The sequence below is a fragment of the Rhipicephalus microplus genome, chromosome X (genome assembly GCF_043290135.1).
Source record: "Rhipicephalus microplus isolate Deutch F79 chromosome X, USDA_Rmic, whole genome shotgun sequence".
In the NCBI taxonomy this organism is placed as follows: domain Eukaryota; kingdom Metazoa; phylum Arthropoda; class Arachnida; order Ixodida; family Ixodidae; genus Rhipicephalus; species Rhipicephalus microplus.
In genome coordinates, this window is record NC_134710.1 from 199478203 (window position 1) to 199497257 (window position 19055).

General features: G+C 43.5%; 1 protein-coding gene across 1 annotated transcript in view; it reads right to left on the minus strand.

Annotated features, from left to right (window-relative positions):
- LOC119187665 (uncharacterized) overlaps nt 1-2399 on the minus strand; it is a 52631-nt gene extending 50232 nt beyond the window's left edge. The window contains exon 1 of the mRNA XM_037435748.2: nt 2017-2399. Within this exon, the coding sequence (XP_037291645.1) occupies nt 2017-2019 (3 nt within the window). The 5' untranslated portion in view covers nt 2020-2399. The remainder of the gene's footprint in view (nt 1-2016) is intronic.
- Between the last annotated feature and the right edge of the window lie 16656 nt (nt 2400-19055).

A 19055-nucleotide genomic window follows, 5' to 3' on the forward strand; every position in this document is an offset into this window, starting at 1 on the left:
GCTTGCTGACACATTCAGCGTACTAGACAACGAAGCTTTAGCGGTCACTCTTTGACATCTCAACCTGTCTTCTGCTGCAGCGAAATTTTATGCAATGTTTTGTTCTTATCACATAGTTCTTGTACTTTTTTATGTTTGTACAGTATAGTTTAATTTTTGTTTTCCTCTCTTCGTCTTGGTTAAATGACCTTCATGTGACTTATGGGCATTGGGAACAGTGTATGCCACTATTTCTTCATAGTAATTATTGTTTTAAATCTGTGTTCTTTCTCTAATAATGTTCTTAAAATGTATCATGTATACATTTTGTGCATACCCCCCCCCCCTTCACTGTAATTCCCAAATGATGCTGTGGTATAAGTGTAAATGAAAAATAAAAATTTCAAAAAGTGGCTTCTAGTATTTTCTACGGAGTAGTGAAGTCAGCGAAACGGAAACTAAAGCTCAGATGAATGAAACTAGCATACATGCCACATTGGCCACCCCAATAAAGAAAACCACCACAGAAATGTGAATTCTTCTACTTTAGTTAAAGTAAGTGTCCATGCACGCTGCGCGGGGATCGACAGCCCGCAAACCCACAAAGCGAACTAAATTGGTGGTTAATAGAACGACTTTCACAGTGGTAATATTGGAGAGAAGGACTACAAGTGCCCCGTTCGACCGAACCACTTCGCTCCTCTAATTAGCTCGTTGTTCAACTTCTTTATTAGCAGCGGTATCAGTTTGCCTAGTGATCTGAAAACATCTGCAACCACAGAAAAAGTGGTTGTGAATACATCGAGCAAAAAACGCATCGCATTTTCTTTATATTTGATGTTATTCGGACACAGTTATACAAAAAACTTGATTACATCGGCCAAATATGTCATTTGTTTAGCATAACTACTAGTATTTTAGTTTCGTCTTGTCCTCATTTCGTTCGCTAAGGGTAACCTCTTTATGTCATCCTACGAATTTGGAATAAGGAAGCAATGTACGTAAAGGCAAAACTAACCGCATAGCTCGGGTTGATGAATTTCAAAGTACGTGGCTTGAGAAATATGGCACACCTCGATCTTCAATTTTCAGTCTCTCATAGTTGTTTGTATGTGAATAAACTCACTCAACCACAGCAAAAGGACATACATCAAATTTTTTTCAAGGCGGCATCATTATAAGTCTTTTTTAGCTTTCTTGCCGATATAAATGAGCACAAAATTTTGAAAATACCATTGTAAGTTTCTGCACAAAGCTCCTAATCATGAAATAAAGTTCTCGTGTATATGCATCATGCCAATATTAGCAATAAAAAAAAAGTGTAGACATTTTTTGTTGAAATTTGCTCTCAGATAATAGCCTTTGAAAATCAAGGGAGTTAGCGTAAGCGTCAGCGAGTAGTGCGTATGCCAAAACGCTTGAATACTAATGGCGCATAGTTACGATGTATTTTTTACCTCACCATGAAGTTCCAAGTGACTCGGCACATGTAGGGCAAATAAACGAATGGAGTTAAATCTTCTTTTCCAAGTGTTAAGGGAGCCAGCACCGTTACTCTTACGGGGTAGCCCTGCTTGAGTCATATGAATATTGCACGTTTAGATCTTCCTATTTATAAACAAGCAACGAAGCAAACCTTAGGCGTTAGAGCACATGACCATGAAAAGAACATCTCCAGGTGTAAGAAGTTTAGGAATCAGCTGAAATTTAGGCCAGTTCGGAAATCACTCGTGATGGTTTTTAATATTTCAATGAAAAATTGGACAATTAAAAGTTGAATGTAGCTGGTTGAATTTATGCTTTAGTGGATGCATCTACGGCGCAGAGTTAATATTAGGACAACAGGAAACGTAAAACAGACGCACATGCCCACACATGTGTGTGTGTTTTATGCGTACTCTGTATTGGTGAAAGTTTTTATTTGAAAATATTCTAAAATTTTGTCGAAACCCTTTAGCTTGCACGTACGATGGAGACACATGCTCAACACTACAAGCTTACCAGGAAATATAGAGATCAGATAGTGTGTAGACTTACCATTGCTTTCACGGCCTTGGCCAACACGTGTGCGGCGCACTGCTTTCTCCAGCCTCAGCGCCTGCGTCCATGCAACTGAGGAGCTGTGGCCCAACCAGCCAGAATGTCCCGATTCTCCACCGTGGACGCCGTGCCAGCAAACTCGTCCGCAAGTTCGCGAGGCCGTCGGCACGGCACGAACACACGTACAGGTGTCAAGGCGACGACGCCACTCTGGTCACACCTGGCAACGTCTGCTCTAATCGAACAATTGTCGCTCAACCGTAGCATGTCTTTTGTAGCCTGTATGCGGACCTAAATGTTCACGCAACCGTGACAAAAGCAACGGGACGAGAGACGCGACGCGCTCGTAACAATGGTGGCTCCACGTAAAAGTGAGTCCCACGCCAGGCGAGAGCCAACACGAGCAATGCGAAGCTTCGCCGCTTCCAGCCCAAACCACCACGCCTAACTACAGGCTTTCAAACGAGAACCTCGCGGCTTTCTTTCTTCTTTTTTTCAGAGCAGCCTCTACCTGCCCATCTGAAAGTCGGTCCTGACGCGCTTTCTTCTCGGCACCTCAATTTCGTTTGTACGTCTCTCACTGTGCTAGCGCCAGTGAAGATTTGCTTGGCGCCCTCACCAACCCATTGCTTCTCCGTGTTTTTTTTTTTTTCATCATAGGATGGTTGCTTCAGGGGCTAATATGTCGGTTGCTATAACGAATCAGCCGTGCACACACACAAAAAAGGCAATCTGCATGTACGTTTCATTTTCATGCCTGGCTTACAAGCTCCACAAAATAGAACGGTTTGAGTTATTTTTTAAAAAAATACAAAAGTCTGAATCAAAAGTAGGACTCTGACCAGTCAAGGTGGTTTTGCTAAAGGCTGGTTGATGTTATCCTTGTTTAATTTTAACTCGGGAAAACCGAAAATAAAACCTGCCTTGCACACAGTTTTTCTAGTTCATTTTGGGGAAAGTTTTCCTATTGAAGTTATAACCAGGAGACCACAGCACACGTCAAAAATAATTTTATATCTGGCAGTCCTCATTGTTTCTTGGTGCCATAGTTCTTTAAAACACTCGCGCTCTTCAGAGGAAAGTTCTGAGTGCTAGCAGATATTGCAGAATCGAAGAATGCAGCCCACAGCGTGTCTTCGTCAAGTATATTACAAACCGCCCACTCGAGAAAAGTTTTATATGACTTGAAACATGTCCATGAAGAATTGAAATTCACTGTGATATACCAATGAAATAAAAAAAGTACTATAAAAGATTCAGAGACTCAATTTCATTTGAAAAAAGCAATTTGTTCTTGTGCGCTCAGATATTGCCTTCGTAAAAAGACGTCATTTTGAGGTATTTTCGTCTTGAAAGCATGACAATATTTGAAATGTGTAGTTGTGCGCTCTTCAACGGCAATACAGCGTCAGAGCTTGGTTTCATTTTCAAAAAGTGAATAAAATAAACCCTACCATAGACTGAAGAATGCCGATGATCAACTGCAGGAAAAAAACTATAAAGCGTGCTTCAGAACATATGATGAGCAAAAGTCTTTGCAGCGAAAAAGGCGAATCTTTCATCTCTTTTATGAGAGAAAGGGCTAGGCGTGCCCGTAGCTCAAGCTAGCCAAAGCGCCTGCGTGGATTCCCGCATGCAACAATGTACATGCGTGAAAGGTAAAACGACTTCTCTACATAGACTTAGGCCACCTTTTATAAAATCAGGTGGTCAAATTCAATCCACAGTACCCCATTTTACAGCGTGATTTATATCACAATCCGGTTTTGTATCGGACGAAGACCTCGGTATTCTAATAAGCGGTTCGGCATAGCCTGTTTCCAAATTGAGAGATCGAATTCGTCCATGTAAGCAATTCCCGCGTTGTATTGTACACGAAGGCACCAATACTTGAATATAGTAGAGAAGCATCACAAACAGTGAGTAACATTTACTTAGAATGGCATTGCGAATGCGCATAGACGCCCAATTTCATTGAAATAACTATCATTGCACGATCAGCTGTAGTAGATCTAAAGCGTCATATGAGTGACGTATAATGTACCAGGAGTTCACCAGCTGTCAACTTACACAGGAAGTACTGATCGTTAGGGATATCACTGTAGACGGCACAGAATGTCAATTCAAAATTGGGTTAGCTGCTCTTTGGGGAAGCCTTGGCGAATGTTTCAAATTCACTTGATAGGCTTCACGTTTTGCTAATATACATTATTTACACTGTATTGCAAAAAGATTGTCAGGTGGCGCTTCTAGGTGAATAATGTCAGAGGCATACACTCTCAGGGAGAGTTTGGCAATTCTTTCATCTCACCGTTTTCCGCCCCCCCGCCCCACCCACTTTCATGACGCACAACCATTCTTCTTACCAGCAGCCACCATCACCTCGAAGAGTGCGAGGATTTTTATATTCTTCCTGGTATTCACTAGTCAACTGGTTTCGTGAATTGGTTGTTACTGCTTTCTAGATTGCTGAAAGCATGACTCCGAAGGATTCCACTTATTTAAGGGTCCAAAAAAAAAAGAAGGAAGAGTGGAGGCACATCGAGTTCTAAATATTACTGTGTGTGCGTGTGTGCGCATGCGTGTGGGTGGACTGGCACACGCTTATCCGACAGTCCTAATAAATAAGGTTGGCATATACACAAACTAGATACTAACCGTTCACTTGTTTCGAAAAGCACTGCCGCCTTTCTAAATTAACGTAGTAAAATGCAGGTTAGCAAAAGTTGCTACCTGGTTAGTTATTGAATAGTGGGGACTCTAATGGTGAGTTCTTTGCTGCATCCTTCCGCGCCAACTGTCCTAACCACGGCGCTGCCAAAAATCAGTTTCTGTGATTTTTTTAGAAAATACACAATTACATACGTTAATTTTAAATATTTTCGTAATATAACTTGAGCGACAAAATAATTGACCCTGTATCTGTATGTTAATCTGCAAATGTCATCGAAAGATGATAGTCTTGTGTGTGGAGAGAGTGAACAAAACTTTTATTTGATGTTTTGCGCAAGAAAATCGGTGAAGGTATTCTGGAGGCGCTCTGTTAGAGTGCTTCGAGCGTGCACCGTAGACGAACGAGTGCATCAAGTCACGCCACACGTGAGACATGAGCGCTATCTGGCAGCCTTCTTGGAAAACAAAACGCGCGGCTCTGAGGGGTGATAAGATGTAGAACGCACGGCGACAGGTAGGTGCCACCACCGTGCCGTTTTAGCAAAGCGTTCGAAACACTTGCCTTCTCGTGCGAGCATTGCATGGTCAGCGCAGCGTGATAAACGCTACGGTCCTTAGAATTACTTATGTACGCCTTTTCTAGTAACATACACACATACAAAACATATGCATGTTGTTAAGGTGTCTAAGATATGCGTAACAATTTCTTTTTGATTGACAATTGCACAAGTATGAATGCTGAACCTTGAGCGACATTGGTGGGTGCCTCGGATGGGGTCGGCCGTTTTGCGTGTCGGCTGGTGCCGTTCAGAGCACTCGGTACTATTACAGGTGGAGACACAGACAACTGTACAGACAGACAGACAGCCCAAAATGTTTGCGTCGAAAGTCACCAAGAAAGACTGTCGTCTTTAAAACTTTTAGCGCCCGTGCACCGCTTAAAATTCACAAAGTGGTGGAAAGCCAGGTACGAGAATAAAATCTCTACAAATTGACCGTTGCGCGCATTATTTCAGTATTTGTTGTTTTGCGTTTTTAAAGCAACTTGCACGAATTATAAGACAGCTCTTCATCATAGCTTGAAAATTTTCACTTTAGAGAGCGTACATAAAACTGAGCAAATTGTTGGTCTTTCAAGAATTGCTCTACAAAGCATGACCAAGAATAAATTGCATAAATTACGTTTATCAAACTCCAATGAATTTACTACTAACAAATATTTTTATTTTGACGGTGTGACATGCATAGGCCCTAAACTAAAATCCTGAACTCTGCAAAAACGTCAATTTGGTATAAGTTAAGGCATCCGTAGCAGCACCCTAAGGTAGTTCAAGAAAAAGAACAGCTCAATGGCGGATACGATTGAGAATCGTAGCAACTTTGTTCGCAGTTTAATCGAAGTCATTTTCGTTTTAGTGGAGAAAAAGATTGTTGAAGTTGAGTCGCACCATGGCAATGAATGGATATGCCGCAATACCAGCCAACTGAATTCACTGCATAAAAAGAGCGGTAGTGCCCTTACAACACAAGGTTAAAAGTTTTCCTTCAGTTCACATTTTTTATATAGCATATATCGAGATGATTATAAAAAAAGATAAAGTTCTAACAACGCGAACAAATTGTACATCACTATGCTCCCAATAGACATTTTTCGAAAAAGGGTGCCCCTAGTGCCGTGGACGCGGACTGCAGTCTGCCGCTATCGTGAGGGCACCGCAGCAGACGACGCAGGCTATGTGTCCCAGCGACGTTGATGCGCGTTTCTTGCAGCGCACACAGACACCTCTTGCGTTCCTGCAGGACGCGGACCGCGTCGGGAGGGCATGCCGATGAGAGTCTCTTCCAGGTCGAATTCATGCATTGCCAGTCATGATAAGCCAAACTGCTCGTTCTAACCATTGAAAGGTACAAAATATTGCACACTGTGCAGCGGAAGCAGCTTAGAAAGCTTATCGGAGATTACTAGGCGCTCGTTCAAGCTAGAAAGCGGTGTGATTACAGAGGATGATACATAGAACTATCCGCCAACACAAACATCAAAGCACTCACGCATTTGACGGCTCGCTTTTCATGCCCTCATGATGGTGCGAGCTATCCTGCGCTCTTTGCAAAAGAAGCTGACGAAAAGCTCACCATTAGGTGGCATATTTCGGAAAGGGTCTATGATAAATTGTTTTAATAAATCTATATGGCTATGCGAATACATGTCGCATAGCCATAAAACACGTCGCATAAAAAACATGTCGCAAAGTCCATTAAGGTCGTGCGATAGGGGCGGGAGCACGATCTTTTATATTCATCAAAAAAATATCATACATAATTTCCATGTCATGATTATAATGGTTGGGCCTGGTCTTTGTGTTCGTTGTCTACTCACGTCACGTAACACCTAATTTGGTGTATGTGAAACTAGCAAAACAGCCGAGAACGCACTATGAGCGTATCATGTGGTGATGTTTCACGTGACACTCACATCATGATTATCATGTTTGGACGTGTCGTTTACCTTTGTCATCCATTCACGTAACACCAAACTTAGTATATTTGAAACTAGCAAAACGGCCCCGAGCGCATCATGAGCGTAGTATGCAGTCAAGTTCTTACATGAAACACATGTCGTGATTATGTTGTTTGCTCCAGTCATATACCTTCATCGTCCATTCACATCACGTAATACCAAATGTGGTATATGCGAAGCTAGCGAAACGCCCGCGAGCGAATAATGAACGTGGTATGTAATCATGTTCTTACATGACACGCATTACGTGATGATCATGTTTGAACGTGGCGTTTATCTTCGTCGTCCCTTCACGTCGCATAATACTAAATTTTGTATACGTGAAGCTAGCGAAGTGGCCTCGAGCGCGCTATGAGCATGGCACGTAGCCATGTTTTACATGACATGCATATCTTGATTATCATGTTCGGTCGTGTCATTTACCTTCCTAGTCCGTTCGCGCCACGTAATACCGAATTTGGTATATTTTAAGCTAGCGAAACGACCGCGAGAACACTATGAGCGTACCATATAGTCATGTTTTACAAGATATGCATATCATGGCTAATATGTTTCGACGTGTCACTTACTTTCCCCGTTCATTCATGTCACGCAATACAAAATTTAGTATGTGTGAAGCTAGCAAAATGGCTGCGAGTGCATCATGACCGTGGCATGTAGTCATGATCATACATGACGTGCATGCATATACCAGGTTTGGTATATGGGAAGCTAGCGAAACGACCTTGAGCCCACCATGGGCGTGGTGTGTAGTCATGCCGTAACATTCATATAAATATTTCCACGTAAGAGCCTTCGGCTTATGTCTGCCATACAGTCATGTTATGCCATACTAACTTTGATATAGATCCATTATGCAAACAGCCAGGTGAGCTGAAATTCGTAGATAGATAGATAGATAGATAGATAGATAGATAGATAGATAGATTGATAGATAGATAGATAGATAGATAGATAGATAGATAGATAGATAGATAGATAGATAGATAGATAGATAGATAGATAGATAGATAGATAGATACGACCAAAGTCGCCGAACTTCGCTACGAAATGCTACGCATTTAAAATTCAACTATCTATTACGCATACAGCGCATGATCTGACCACGCCCTGTGTGTCCACATGTCGTCCGCGACGCTGGGACGGAGCATGCGCAGCTGTTTTTCACAGCTTGTTTGGATGGCTGCAGGTCGCGGATTTCGTCTAATGTAGGACTTGTCAGTCTGGTGACATGCACTGTTTTACAGTTGTTATAAAATCACGACATCAGATTTTTGTGGCGTAGTCGTCAGCCACCGCCAGCACAGGGTGCCAATCCAATAAGTAACGGGATAATTATTGGGAGCACAGAGTCATACAATTTGTTCGCATTGTTATATCGTTTCCTCTGTTTTCTATCACCTCGATATGTGGTTTAAATGATATAGTAAGGATAACTTTGAGCCATGTGTTGTAAGTGCTCTACCACTCATTTTATGAAGCCAACACAGCTGGCTAGTATTCCCCTTTGAGAAACAATGTCATGATGCAACTAAATTTTAAAAAAAAATAATTGTTATAGCAATCACATGGACACTCTCGGCTCGATTTTACTGCTGTCGTCTGCGTCAGCGTTACTGACCACCGTCAATCATAATATATGTGTACGTTTTTATATATATCGAGACGCTAGAAAGTAAAATAAACCCAAAAAAAGACTTTGGCACGCGGAATCGAGTAGGCGACCATTTGCTTGTGACAGACGCAGTGCCCTCACCTTGCTATGTTGTGGCTTTCAGATAAGATGCCGCGCTTGCTGTGTTAGCTTGCATCCTTTTATTTTCTGCCAACCTCCGCTTGGCTGCATAGCGCTTAAAACGCATCCCAAAATTGATAAAGTGAAATTTGTCTTTCCGCAAATGTTTGGGTCGTCTATATTCTGGGTCGGCTCTTGTCCAGCTACTGAATACGTAACAGCTTGTGGCAGTGGTGGCGGCGATATGGAGCGTACGTTGGAGGCGGCCGTGGTGTCTGGTTTGGTGAGATCTCGGCTTACTTGACTGCATTGCGAGCATTAGGAGCATTTACTTGGCAATCGTGGGTCTTTCGTAGTTGTTGATTTTGCTAAAGAGTAATACATATCAAAGTGGCCCTCTTTAACATCGGGTATGACCCTCACGTCGTTAACGCAACTCAGCCTAGTGTTGCTGGCGAAAGAGCTTGAACTCCCTATTTAGAAATTGATGTGGAAGCCTCAAATCATAAAAGTAATATCCAAATGCACGGCAAACAACAACGAAGTCGAGGAGTGTTAGAAATAAGTCACCGAAAGACCTAAAGAACGAGAGGTTGGAACCGAAGTTAAAAGGGATCCTACTGCATATTCTTGAACGCAATAATAGTTTTGACATCCATGGATACATGCAATCTTTCAAGTCTGGGGGTGACACTATTTTGTATCTTGTTAACTTCAAGACGACGTGTACAACAGCAGCACTTGCAAAAGGGACATAGTCGCAACACCTGTTGTCATTGCTTTGAAATGTGCCAGGCGATATCATTTCATTTCATTTTATTATACTGTGAGCCCCATTTGGGCTATAACAGGGGTGGAAAAAACCAATATACATACAAAAAATAGGTACTTCCTATACAACTTCTATTATACATAACAATGAATGACAAGAAATAGCCAAAGCACTCTGCTCTTGAGGACATAGAATAAGCAAAATATAAACTATACATCTATATACACGACACCCTTTAGGCCCTTCAAGAAAGAAGGTACACATTCCGATAAGACAGTGGAATTCGGCAGCCTGTTCCACTCACTGATCGCCCGCGGAAAGAAACTGAACTTAAAACAATCTTTGTGTGATCTGGGAGGGGGGATGTACATGTTATGCCGGTGCCTTGACGTTTCCCCAATTTTTATATACATATGCTTCGATTTGTCTATTTTTACTTGTTCTTTAATGATTACAAAGAGTAATTTAAGTCTTTCATACTCTGTCCTTTGTTCTAGTGGTTCAAGGTGGGCCAGCTTGCAAAGCTGAGTTGGGGAGTGGCAGTGCTGGTATTTGTTAAATATGAAACGTGACGCCAATCTTTGTATTCTATCTAGCTTAGTGCGATTACTTGTTGTGTACGGATCCCATACCACCTTTGCGTACTCCATAATTGGCCGTACGAGAGCCTTGTAAGCCAAGCATTTGATTTCCGAGCTAGCATGGTGCAGATTTCTCCGAAGTCTCCACAATGCTTTGTTAGCCTTAGCACAAACGTGGTCTACATGCAAATTCCATCATAGATCGAAAGTTATTAATAAACCCAAATATTTGTGTTGTTCTACTCTGCCGAGCTCATGATCGTTTATAGAGTACGTCGTATTTAGAATGCGTCTTTTCTTAGTTACGGTCATCGTTACTGTTTTTGCGGCGTTTAGATCCATCTGCCAAATGGTGCACCAGTTTTGTATTTTTTGCTGGTTTAGATTTAGTTCTGATTGATCGGTAGGAGACCTGACTGTTTTATACATTACGCAATCGTCAGCAAAAAACCTTATGGGGACCGTAATATCTTTAGGTAAATCGTTGACAAAAATCAAAAACAGTAGTGGGCCCAAGACACTGCCTTGGGGAACTCCAGAAATAACATTGGCAAGGGCAGATTTTTTCGTGCTGACAAACATACTGCTTGCGATTGGAGAAATAGGAGGAAAACTACTGCGTTAGGTTTGGGGTTTTAAAGATAGTGCTTATTTTTAACAACAGTTCAGCATGAAACACCTTATCAAAAGCTTTTGCAAAATAAGAGTATCAAGTCAACCTGACCTTGCGAGTTAATTTCAGAGGAGTTCAAGAAGCTGAGTAATAGTAGATAGGCCTTTTCGAAATCCATGTTGCTGTGAGTATAATAGGTTGTTAACATCTAGATAAGCCAAAAGATGATTGGAGACAATATGCTCGAGAATCTTTGAACAAGTGCTTGTGAGCGAGATGGGACGGAAATTTTTGCAGTCGTTAGTAGTACCACCTTTGTGTATCGGTATGACCTTACCAACTTTCCAAGCAGTGGGAAAGCAACCATTACTTACGGAGGACTGGAAAATAATTGTCAAGTACTTCGAGACCCAAACTGCGTACCTATATACAAATTCATTTGTAATTCCGTCAGGTCCTGCACTTTTCTTTTTGTCAATTTTATGGAGCAGGTTCAATACTCCTTGTTCACTAATCGTTATTCCTTCTATGGCAGGTGTGTCAGAAGCCTCATTAAAAGTCGGTACTTGTCTGTCATTGTGGGTAAATACTGACGAAAAAAAGGCATTAAAACTTTCAGCCCGTGCTTGTGAGTTTTCTTTATCTGCATCAAGATGGTTTTTTGTATTTGGATTCACGTATCTCCAGAACTTTTCGGGTGCTTCGTGCTAGAACATTTTAGTTTAACATTATAAAAATTATCTTTGCAATTTTTAACTAGACGTCTCGATTCCAGGCTCATAGTGTGCTTGGTTTCCTTCCCTACAGGGCAAGGATTCTTTGAGTGAGCTTTCCGTTTTCGTTTCAGTTGCCTTTTGGCATGGATCACGTCACGCGTTATGCAAGGATTTTTCTTTGCTATCTTTTTCTGTCGTGTTGGAATATAGAATTGAATGCATTCAGTGACCACCTGGGAAAAATAATCCCATAGTCAATTTGTACATGCCTTTGAATTTTGCAGGAGAACAAGAGTATCGAAAGAGTTTTCAAATTTTTCTAAAACAGAGAAGTCATCAGCAGCTGCGAAGTTCAGAACTGTATTTTTGTAATCCTTATGCAACCTAGCGGGCGCCATATCCAAGGAAAACATAACCATCTGATGATCTGATATGCCCTCAATTACATCACATGTTTTAACATTTTCCTCCAGGAGTGAAGATACAAATACAAGGTCGAGAATAGAAGATACAGCCCTAAAGACACGTGTGTAGCTAGACACAATTTGGCATAGGTTAAAACAAAAGGCAATGTCCAAAGGATGTTCACAATGAGCTACTTCGTTTTCTATAATATCATGCGAATCCCATTGAATGCCTGGTAAGTTGAAATCACCAATCAAAATTATTTTGTCGTCCTGGTACATATTAGAATCCATAAAACATCTTAAGTCGGTCAGAGTCGTAGCAGGAGAACAGGGGGGTCTGTACATAACTCCAATGTACATAAATCCAATCGAGAGAATCCCAGATGAAGACTCTTATGGTCAAGATAAAGTTAAGCTTCAGTTGAGGGGAAGTTCAAGCTTGTCAACAGAAGCCTCGAGGATAAAGTTTCGTAACACGAGGCATGTCCAAAAGAAGTCATTCTCCGAATTCGCCTACAGGTCACTGAGCTTGTTAGACGAATTGCTTAACAGCGCCAACACGTACGAAGACAAACAATGCCTTGTTGGACAATTTCCATTTGAAAAGTTTCGTGCATTTATTCCGCACCAAATGTGCCTGTGTATTTAGGCAAAGCCAAACGTCGAGACTTCGCAAACGGCAGCTAGCTTCGCAAATGAGTGCCGTTCGCGTAGAATGGGAAGTTCAGAAGAAGAACGAACGTAGCTAGTGGAGTATTCAAGAAGTTTCAGAAAAAAATGCGAGAAACCAATCAAAGAAAACCTGATGACGTTCCCGCCAGAGGGCATGCAGTTAATCCGTGTGAACAGAAAATTTCCAAATTCAAGGAAATACGACCCTTCTTTTGCTATAACGGCTGTGGCTGCTGCATTTCCGATTGAGGCGGAAATGTTCTAGGCCCATGTACTCAGATTTGGGTGCACGTTAAAGAAGCCCAGGTGGTCCAAAATTCCGGAGCCCTCCACTACGGCGTCTCTCATAATCATATGGTGGTTTTGGGACGTTAAACCCCACAAATCAAACAATCCTTTGCTATAAATACCAACAATCAGGCCACATCGCAGCCGGTTCTCGAAAGCCAGCAGCGTCTGTCCATTTACTCGCTGGAAAGAGTAGTTTAATTTTACCTTACAACACTGACATGAATTAGATCGGCATCAGTTGCAAGGTTCTGCGTAACGCAGCGCAGCATTTGATATTTTACAACTTTCGTTCGTTAAGCCTGAATATTTTGCAGGTTCATGTGCATGGGTACGTCAGGCACTAGAGCCAGACATGGAGTGCATGCCGGTACCCAGGGTCAGTATGACTGGCACCTTCGGCAAATTTCAAACTTATCATGCTGTTTTCGATAAGTTATCTCGGAAAATTCTGTGCAACTTTTTTTCAACATATCAATGATGGACTTGCGAAATGCAGGAACTAAACTTAAGTCAAACGCTCTAATAGTCATCACGAGGTCCCACAAAATAGCTCAAGATACCAGCTCTACTCGTGCCGATAATATTCCAAAACAATGTCAACCGTCACAAGCTGTCGCAGCAAGCGAAACCGTGCCTGGCACGCCAGCCGTTGATAATATTCCCGTCGGTACCACGTTACAAGACGAAATGATAAGCTCAGTTAGTAAAAATTTTCAACTTTTTGCATAGGTAGCAAAAGCGCTCTGAACATGGAGCAAGCGAACGACTTGGCGCTGCATAACTGCTGGAGAAAAAGTCAAAACAGAAACAAAAAGGAACAGATGATTGATTGATATGTGGGGTTTAACGTCCCAAAACCACTATATGATTATGAGAGACGCCGCAGTGGAGGGCTCCGGAAATTTAGACCACCTGGGGTTCTTTAACGTGCACCCAAATCTGAGCACACGGGCCTACAACATTTCCGCCTCCATTGGAAATGCAGCCGCCGCAGCCGGGATTCGAACCCGCGCCCTGCGGGTCAGCAGCCGAGTACCTTAGCCACTAGACAAAAAGGAACAGTGTCATTCATAGTGAAAGTAGCCATTTCGTGTAGATCGTTTAAAAACAAGAAGGGCCGATGCTTTAAAGAGCTTGTTTCACCAATGATATCTGGAGTTTAACGTCCCAAAACCACCATATGATTATGAGCCCCGCCGTAGTGGAGGGCTTTTGAAATTTTGGCCACCTGGGGTGCTTCACGCAAGGCCTACAGAATTTTCGCCTCCATCAAAAATGCAATCCCCCGACGCCGTGATTCGAGCCGAGTACCTAAGCCACTATACCACCGCGGCGGGGCCTTTGAACAGCTTGAAGTTCCCAAAAAAGTATCGAGCTGCACTTTTGGGTTGGGTTCAGGGCTGGCCTGGCCTTTTAACAATCAACCATATCAAAAGCAAATTACTGAACGATTACTATTGTCTGATGTGGTTCAAAGAGTCTAAGCACTGGGTACTATACTGCAACCTATGTGACAGGACGGGACGACAAAAGAAAAAAACTGAAAGCACCTTTGATTCAAGTACCTTTGATTGGCGAACCTTTTCGTATATTCGTACTCGACATTACAGGCCCTTTACCATACCAGCGACGGGTAACAAATGCTTGTTCACACTCATTAGCCTTGCCACGAAAATTCCGCAAGCAGCGTGTTACCGGAATGGAGATCCCCAGCTGTTCTGATGATTGATATGTTGGGTTTAACGTCCTAAAATCATCCTATTTTTGTGATAGGCGCTTTAGCGGAGGGCTTCGGGAGTTTAGAGCACCTGGGATTCTTTAACGTGCCCCCAAATCTCAGCAGGTGAGCCTACAGCATTTTCGCTTGCATCGAAAATGCAGCCGCCACAGCAGGGATTCAATCCCGCTATACCTGCCGCGGGTCAGCAGCCGAGTATCTTAGCCACTAAATCACTGGGGCATGGCTCCTAGCTGTTCTAAAGGCGTTACTTAGTGTCTTTGTAAGCTTTGGTTTTCCCTGTGAAATATAATTCGACCAAAGTTCTGTGTTCAGAAGCGCCCTTACCACGGCCTTCTTCGAAAAATCCGGCGTAACTCTTCACCACACCTCCGTCTACCATCTATCTGTAAGCGCTTCAGTGGAAAAGCTTTACTCCATAAATAATCGCATTCTGCACGCGCTCTGTTACGAAAAGAGCGCTGACTAGTACGAAGCTGCTCCCATGATGCTCTGCTCGGCGCTCTTTCACTCGCGAAGCGATTATTTTCACACCGGCGGAACTTGTTTACAGTCGTGCGCTTCGCTCCCCCCTCACAATGTTCTAATAAGTGGGAAGACAAGTTCGTAGACAAGTTGGCTGTGGAGTACGTGCTGACCTTCTTAATGCGCCTACGTCAATCGCAAGAACTGGCGCGAATAAACATGCCTGAAGTACAGGAACGCTCGACGGTGTACAACAACAGACCCGCACAACAAAGCGCTGATATTAAGGTCTTCAAAGACAAATAAAATGTAAGTAGCATGGGATGACCCGGTCAAGAATAAACAACTCTCGGACACTAATTACTTGGTAACGACGCCCGGTAACCACAAATGTGTGGCAATGTATGTCATTGCAATCTGATGAAGCCATTTATCGAGCGCACAAAGACTTTTGCGCATTGTGTCAAACGAGCCATAAATAAATGTTCCTATCCCTCAAGTACCAACTTTCTGCTTTTTTCCATAAAACGAAGGAAATTTTGAATCCGTAACTAAACAAGATTCTCCGACTGAAAACCTAATTAAGGAGTTAGAAGTGCTTGTGCGCAACTTCCGCGACTTGTTTGCATGTTGTGCAGTTCGACATTGAGTTACCATCCCACCAACCTTTGCATAGATGTTCGCCCCGTTACAAACTTCTTGAACGAATGCGTTCACCACACGTTGACTTTGGGTCTAATCTTTCTTGGGAAAGTGAGTACGTGTCACCCATGTTTATTGTAGAAAGCCCTGGCAAAAGAATCAAGGTCCTCCATCGATTATAGAAAATTGAAAACGATAGCAAAAACAAAGATGTTTCGCCTTTAAAACTTTCAGGCCTTGATTGAGAAAGTGTTCAGGGCACAGTAGGTTTCTACGTTAGGTTTGTACGCGGCTTCTCGCAAGTGCCACTCACGCAGAACGCCAGTTCTTGCTTCTTTTATGACCCCAGCAGTCTTGTATTGCCCTCTTATGCTCACTTTCGGCCTCAACAATTCACTCTTCATTTTTTTAAAGCTGATGCATGAAGTGAAGTGCATAAAGAAGCCGAGTCATTCACTGTTTCCTACCTTGACGATCTAGCGGTTTTCTCCAGCACTTGGCAACATCGTCCAGAACATCTACAGCATGTAATCCTTTGAATACGAGAGGCCGGCTTGGCTTTGAAGCTCGGAAAATGTCTCCTTGCGAGCTCTGAATTCCATTTCTTGGAGCATTTTGTCAGCCATGGTAAGTTATGTCCTTCTGAACAAAAATTTGAGGCAATCACTAGCTTTCTTTTGCCAAAAAAAAAGGACTAACTTACGTTCCTTTAGGGGGTTTGCGGACTACTCTAGAAGCTCCATTCCAAATTTCGCAAATGTCGCTAGTCCTCTCGCAAATGCTCTGCGCAAGATTGTCAAACATTGTGCAGTAGAACAAGGTGCGCAAAAATGCTTTGCTGAGATTAAGAAGCTTCTTGTCAGCAAACCCGTCCTCACGGCACCAGACTACTCTCTCCCCTTTTTATTTCATTGACAAGCCAGCGACCATGGAACAAGCGTTAATCTAAGTCAGGTAACCGGAAAAGGCGATGAGCGTCTGTTGTGTACGCAAGTCGAAAACTAACTTCACGCGAGCAGACCTACAGCAGAACAGAAAAAGAATGCTCTTGCTTGGTTTGAGCTCTCGAAAAGCTCTCGTATAATGTAAAAGGCTCTTCATTTGTTTTTTAAACTAATCATGCCCCTTTAATGTGGTTAAATTCATTGTAAAACAACAACGGCCACTTGATGTTTCGAAGCCGTGCACTTCAGTGATTTCATTTTTCAGCGAGGCCCAAAAAAGGCATACCTGGCCAACGCTGATTGCCTTAGCTATTCCGGCGAACGTATGATCATTCTTTTTGTCAATTGTGTACACGCAAATCGGTGCAAGTACTTTCCCTGCTATAGCAATCATATGGACACACTCGGCTAGACTTGACCGCCAGCGTCAGCGTGGGCGTCAATGTCATGTACCGTATATGTATACAAATCCACATGTATGAAAACGCAAGAAAAAATCCAGAAAAACACTATGGCGCGCAGACTCGAACGTGAGACCTCTGCGTCGGGAAAGCGAGGTGTTAACCACTGAACTACCCCGGAGCACATCCTCGACCATTGAAACGGCAAGCTACTTATATGTGCCACATACCGCTGCTCACGAGCATCTAGGGGGGGGGGGGGGGGAATCGTGTTTTCAGCATTACCAGCAAGATGGCGCGATGAGCGCGCGCTTCGCCCCACAGCGCGTGGCGGCGCCCGCTCTAATCTCCTACGCGTACTTTGCCCGGCTTAAAGAAGGGGAGTGATGCTCCATCACGCGCTGTTATCTCACAGCGGCGAGGAGGGGAAGGTAGCACACATTGGCTGGCCTTGGGCTTTACCTGGAACAATTCTGCTGTAGCTATCGGGTGTAAAATGGTCACAGCAATCATCGAAGTCTCCGTTTACGAAAAGTGCGCACTTTTCAGACACAGCAAAGCAACGAATGAGATGCCGAATCGCGCGCATCCGTACCTGTGAGTAAGTTTTGTGCGTCATTTGTGCGTGAGGAACGTGGACCATGTTTCGATCTGCTTTCCATTCTGCGTGTGACCTTTCAATTTATTGCTATCACGTTGATTGCTTCGCTTTTCCGGCAAAGCTGTGACGTTTTTGTTAATTTTGTGTTCCACCTACAGGTCATCTGCTCCCAGTGATTTCTACTATCGGGCTTCTCTAAGCTTCGGCGCTATGTTGCTGTTGACGTAGTTGTGTTTCTGCCCCGTTCACTGAGGCATTTCAGTTCCTGTCAACCCGGCTGGCGAGATCGACCCTGCTTCAGGCGTGTGCAGCGAGCTACCGGGCCCAGCAGTAATCAGCACTCGGTGAGCGGTGGCTGTTCGGAACATTACCTCATCCTGACCTTTCAAGCCAGTCTTCGTGGTCGTGTTCCAGAAAAAGCACAGTGCCGTCTCCGTGTCTTTCCGTACTGACTACCTCAACGGCCGCACCTCAATGCACCTTGGCGTCTTCACGCATGTGAAACACAAGGACAATGTGTCCGTGCGAAACGTATTAGTGCTGTGCACAGACAAACCCCACATGTTGGATTCTTCCTGTTACCATCTCCAGCCGTTCGTGAAGAGTCATTTTCTTGAACGCCTTTCTATATGGGCAGCTTTGGCCGAGTAGTAACATACGCTGTACTCGTGCCTTGTTGTGTTGCGCCTTTCAGATAAGTTTTCGCGCTTGCTGTGCTATCTTGCTTTTTCTTTCTCTCCTGACAACTCTGGATTTGCTGCATAGCGCCTAAAATCAAGCCGCTAATCGAATCAAGTGCAATCTGCCTTCCTGGCACCACTTCGGTCGTCTGTTTTCTGTGCCATCTGTACTCCAGCCACCGAGTACGTAATGGTGCATGGCGTTAGCTGCTGGGCCACGGAGGGGCAACTCCTTGATTTGTGAAACCACACTCTCTTTCTATCTACAACTTACCGATGCCGATCTCAGTAGAACAACCGTGTTTTCAGCATTACCAGCGAAATGGCGCTGTGAGCGCACGCCGTCAAATCCTCTCGACTCGGTGACGCGCGCTGATGCGTTCATCTCTAAAGTGTAGTTTGCCCCATGAAGGTTGGGGGAGGGTGTAGCCTCTCGAGCGAGCGAGCGGTTATCTCGCGGTAGAGAGAATCGTACACCTTCGGCATTTGCCGCAATGATTTTGTTGTAATTACTGGGCGCACTAAGGTCACTGCACTCGCTGCACACTCTCCGTTTGCGAATAGGCCACGCTGTTCCAAGTTTCTTC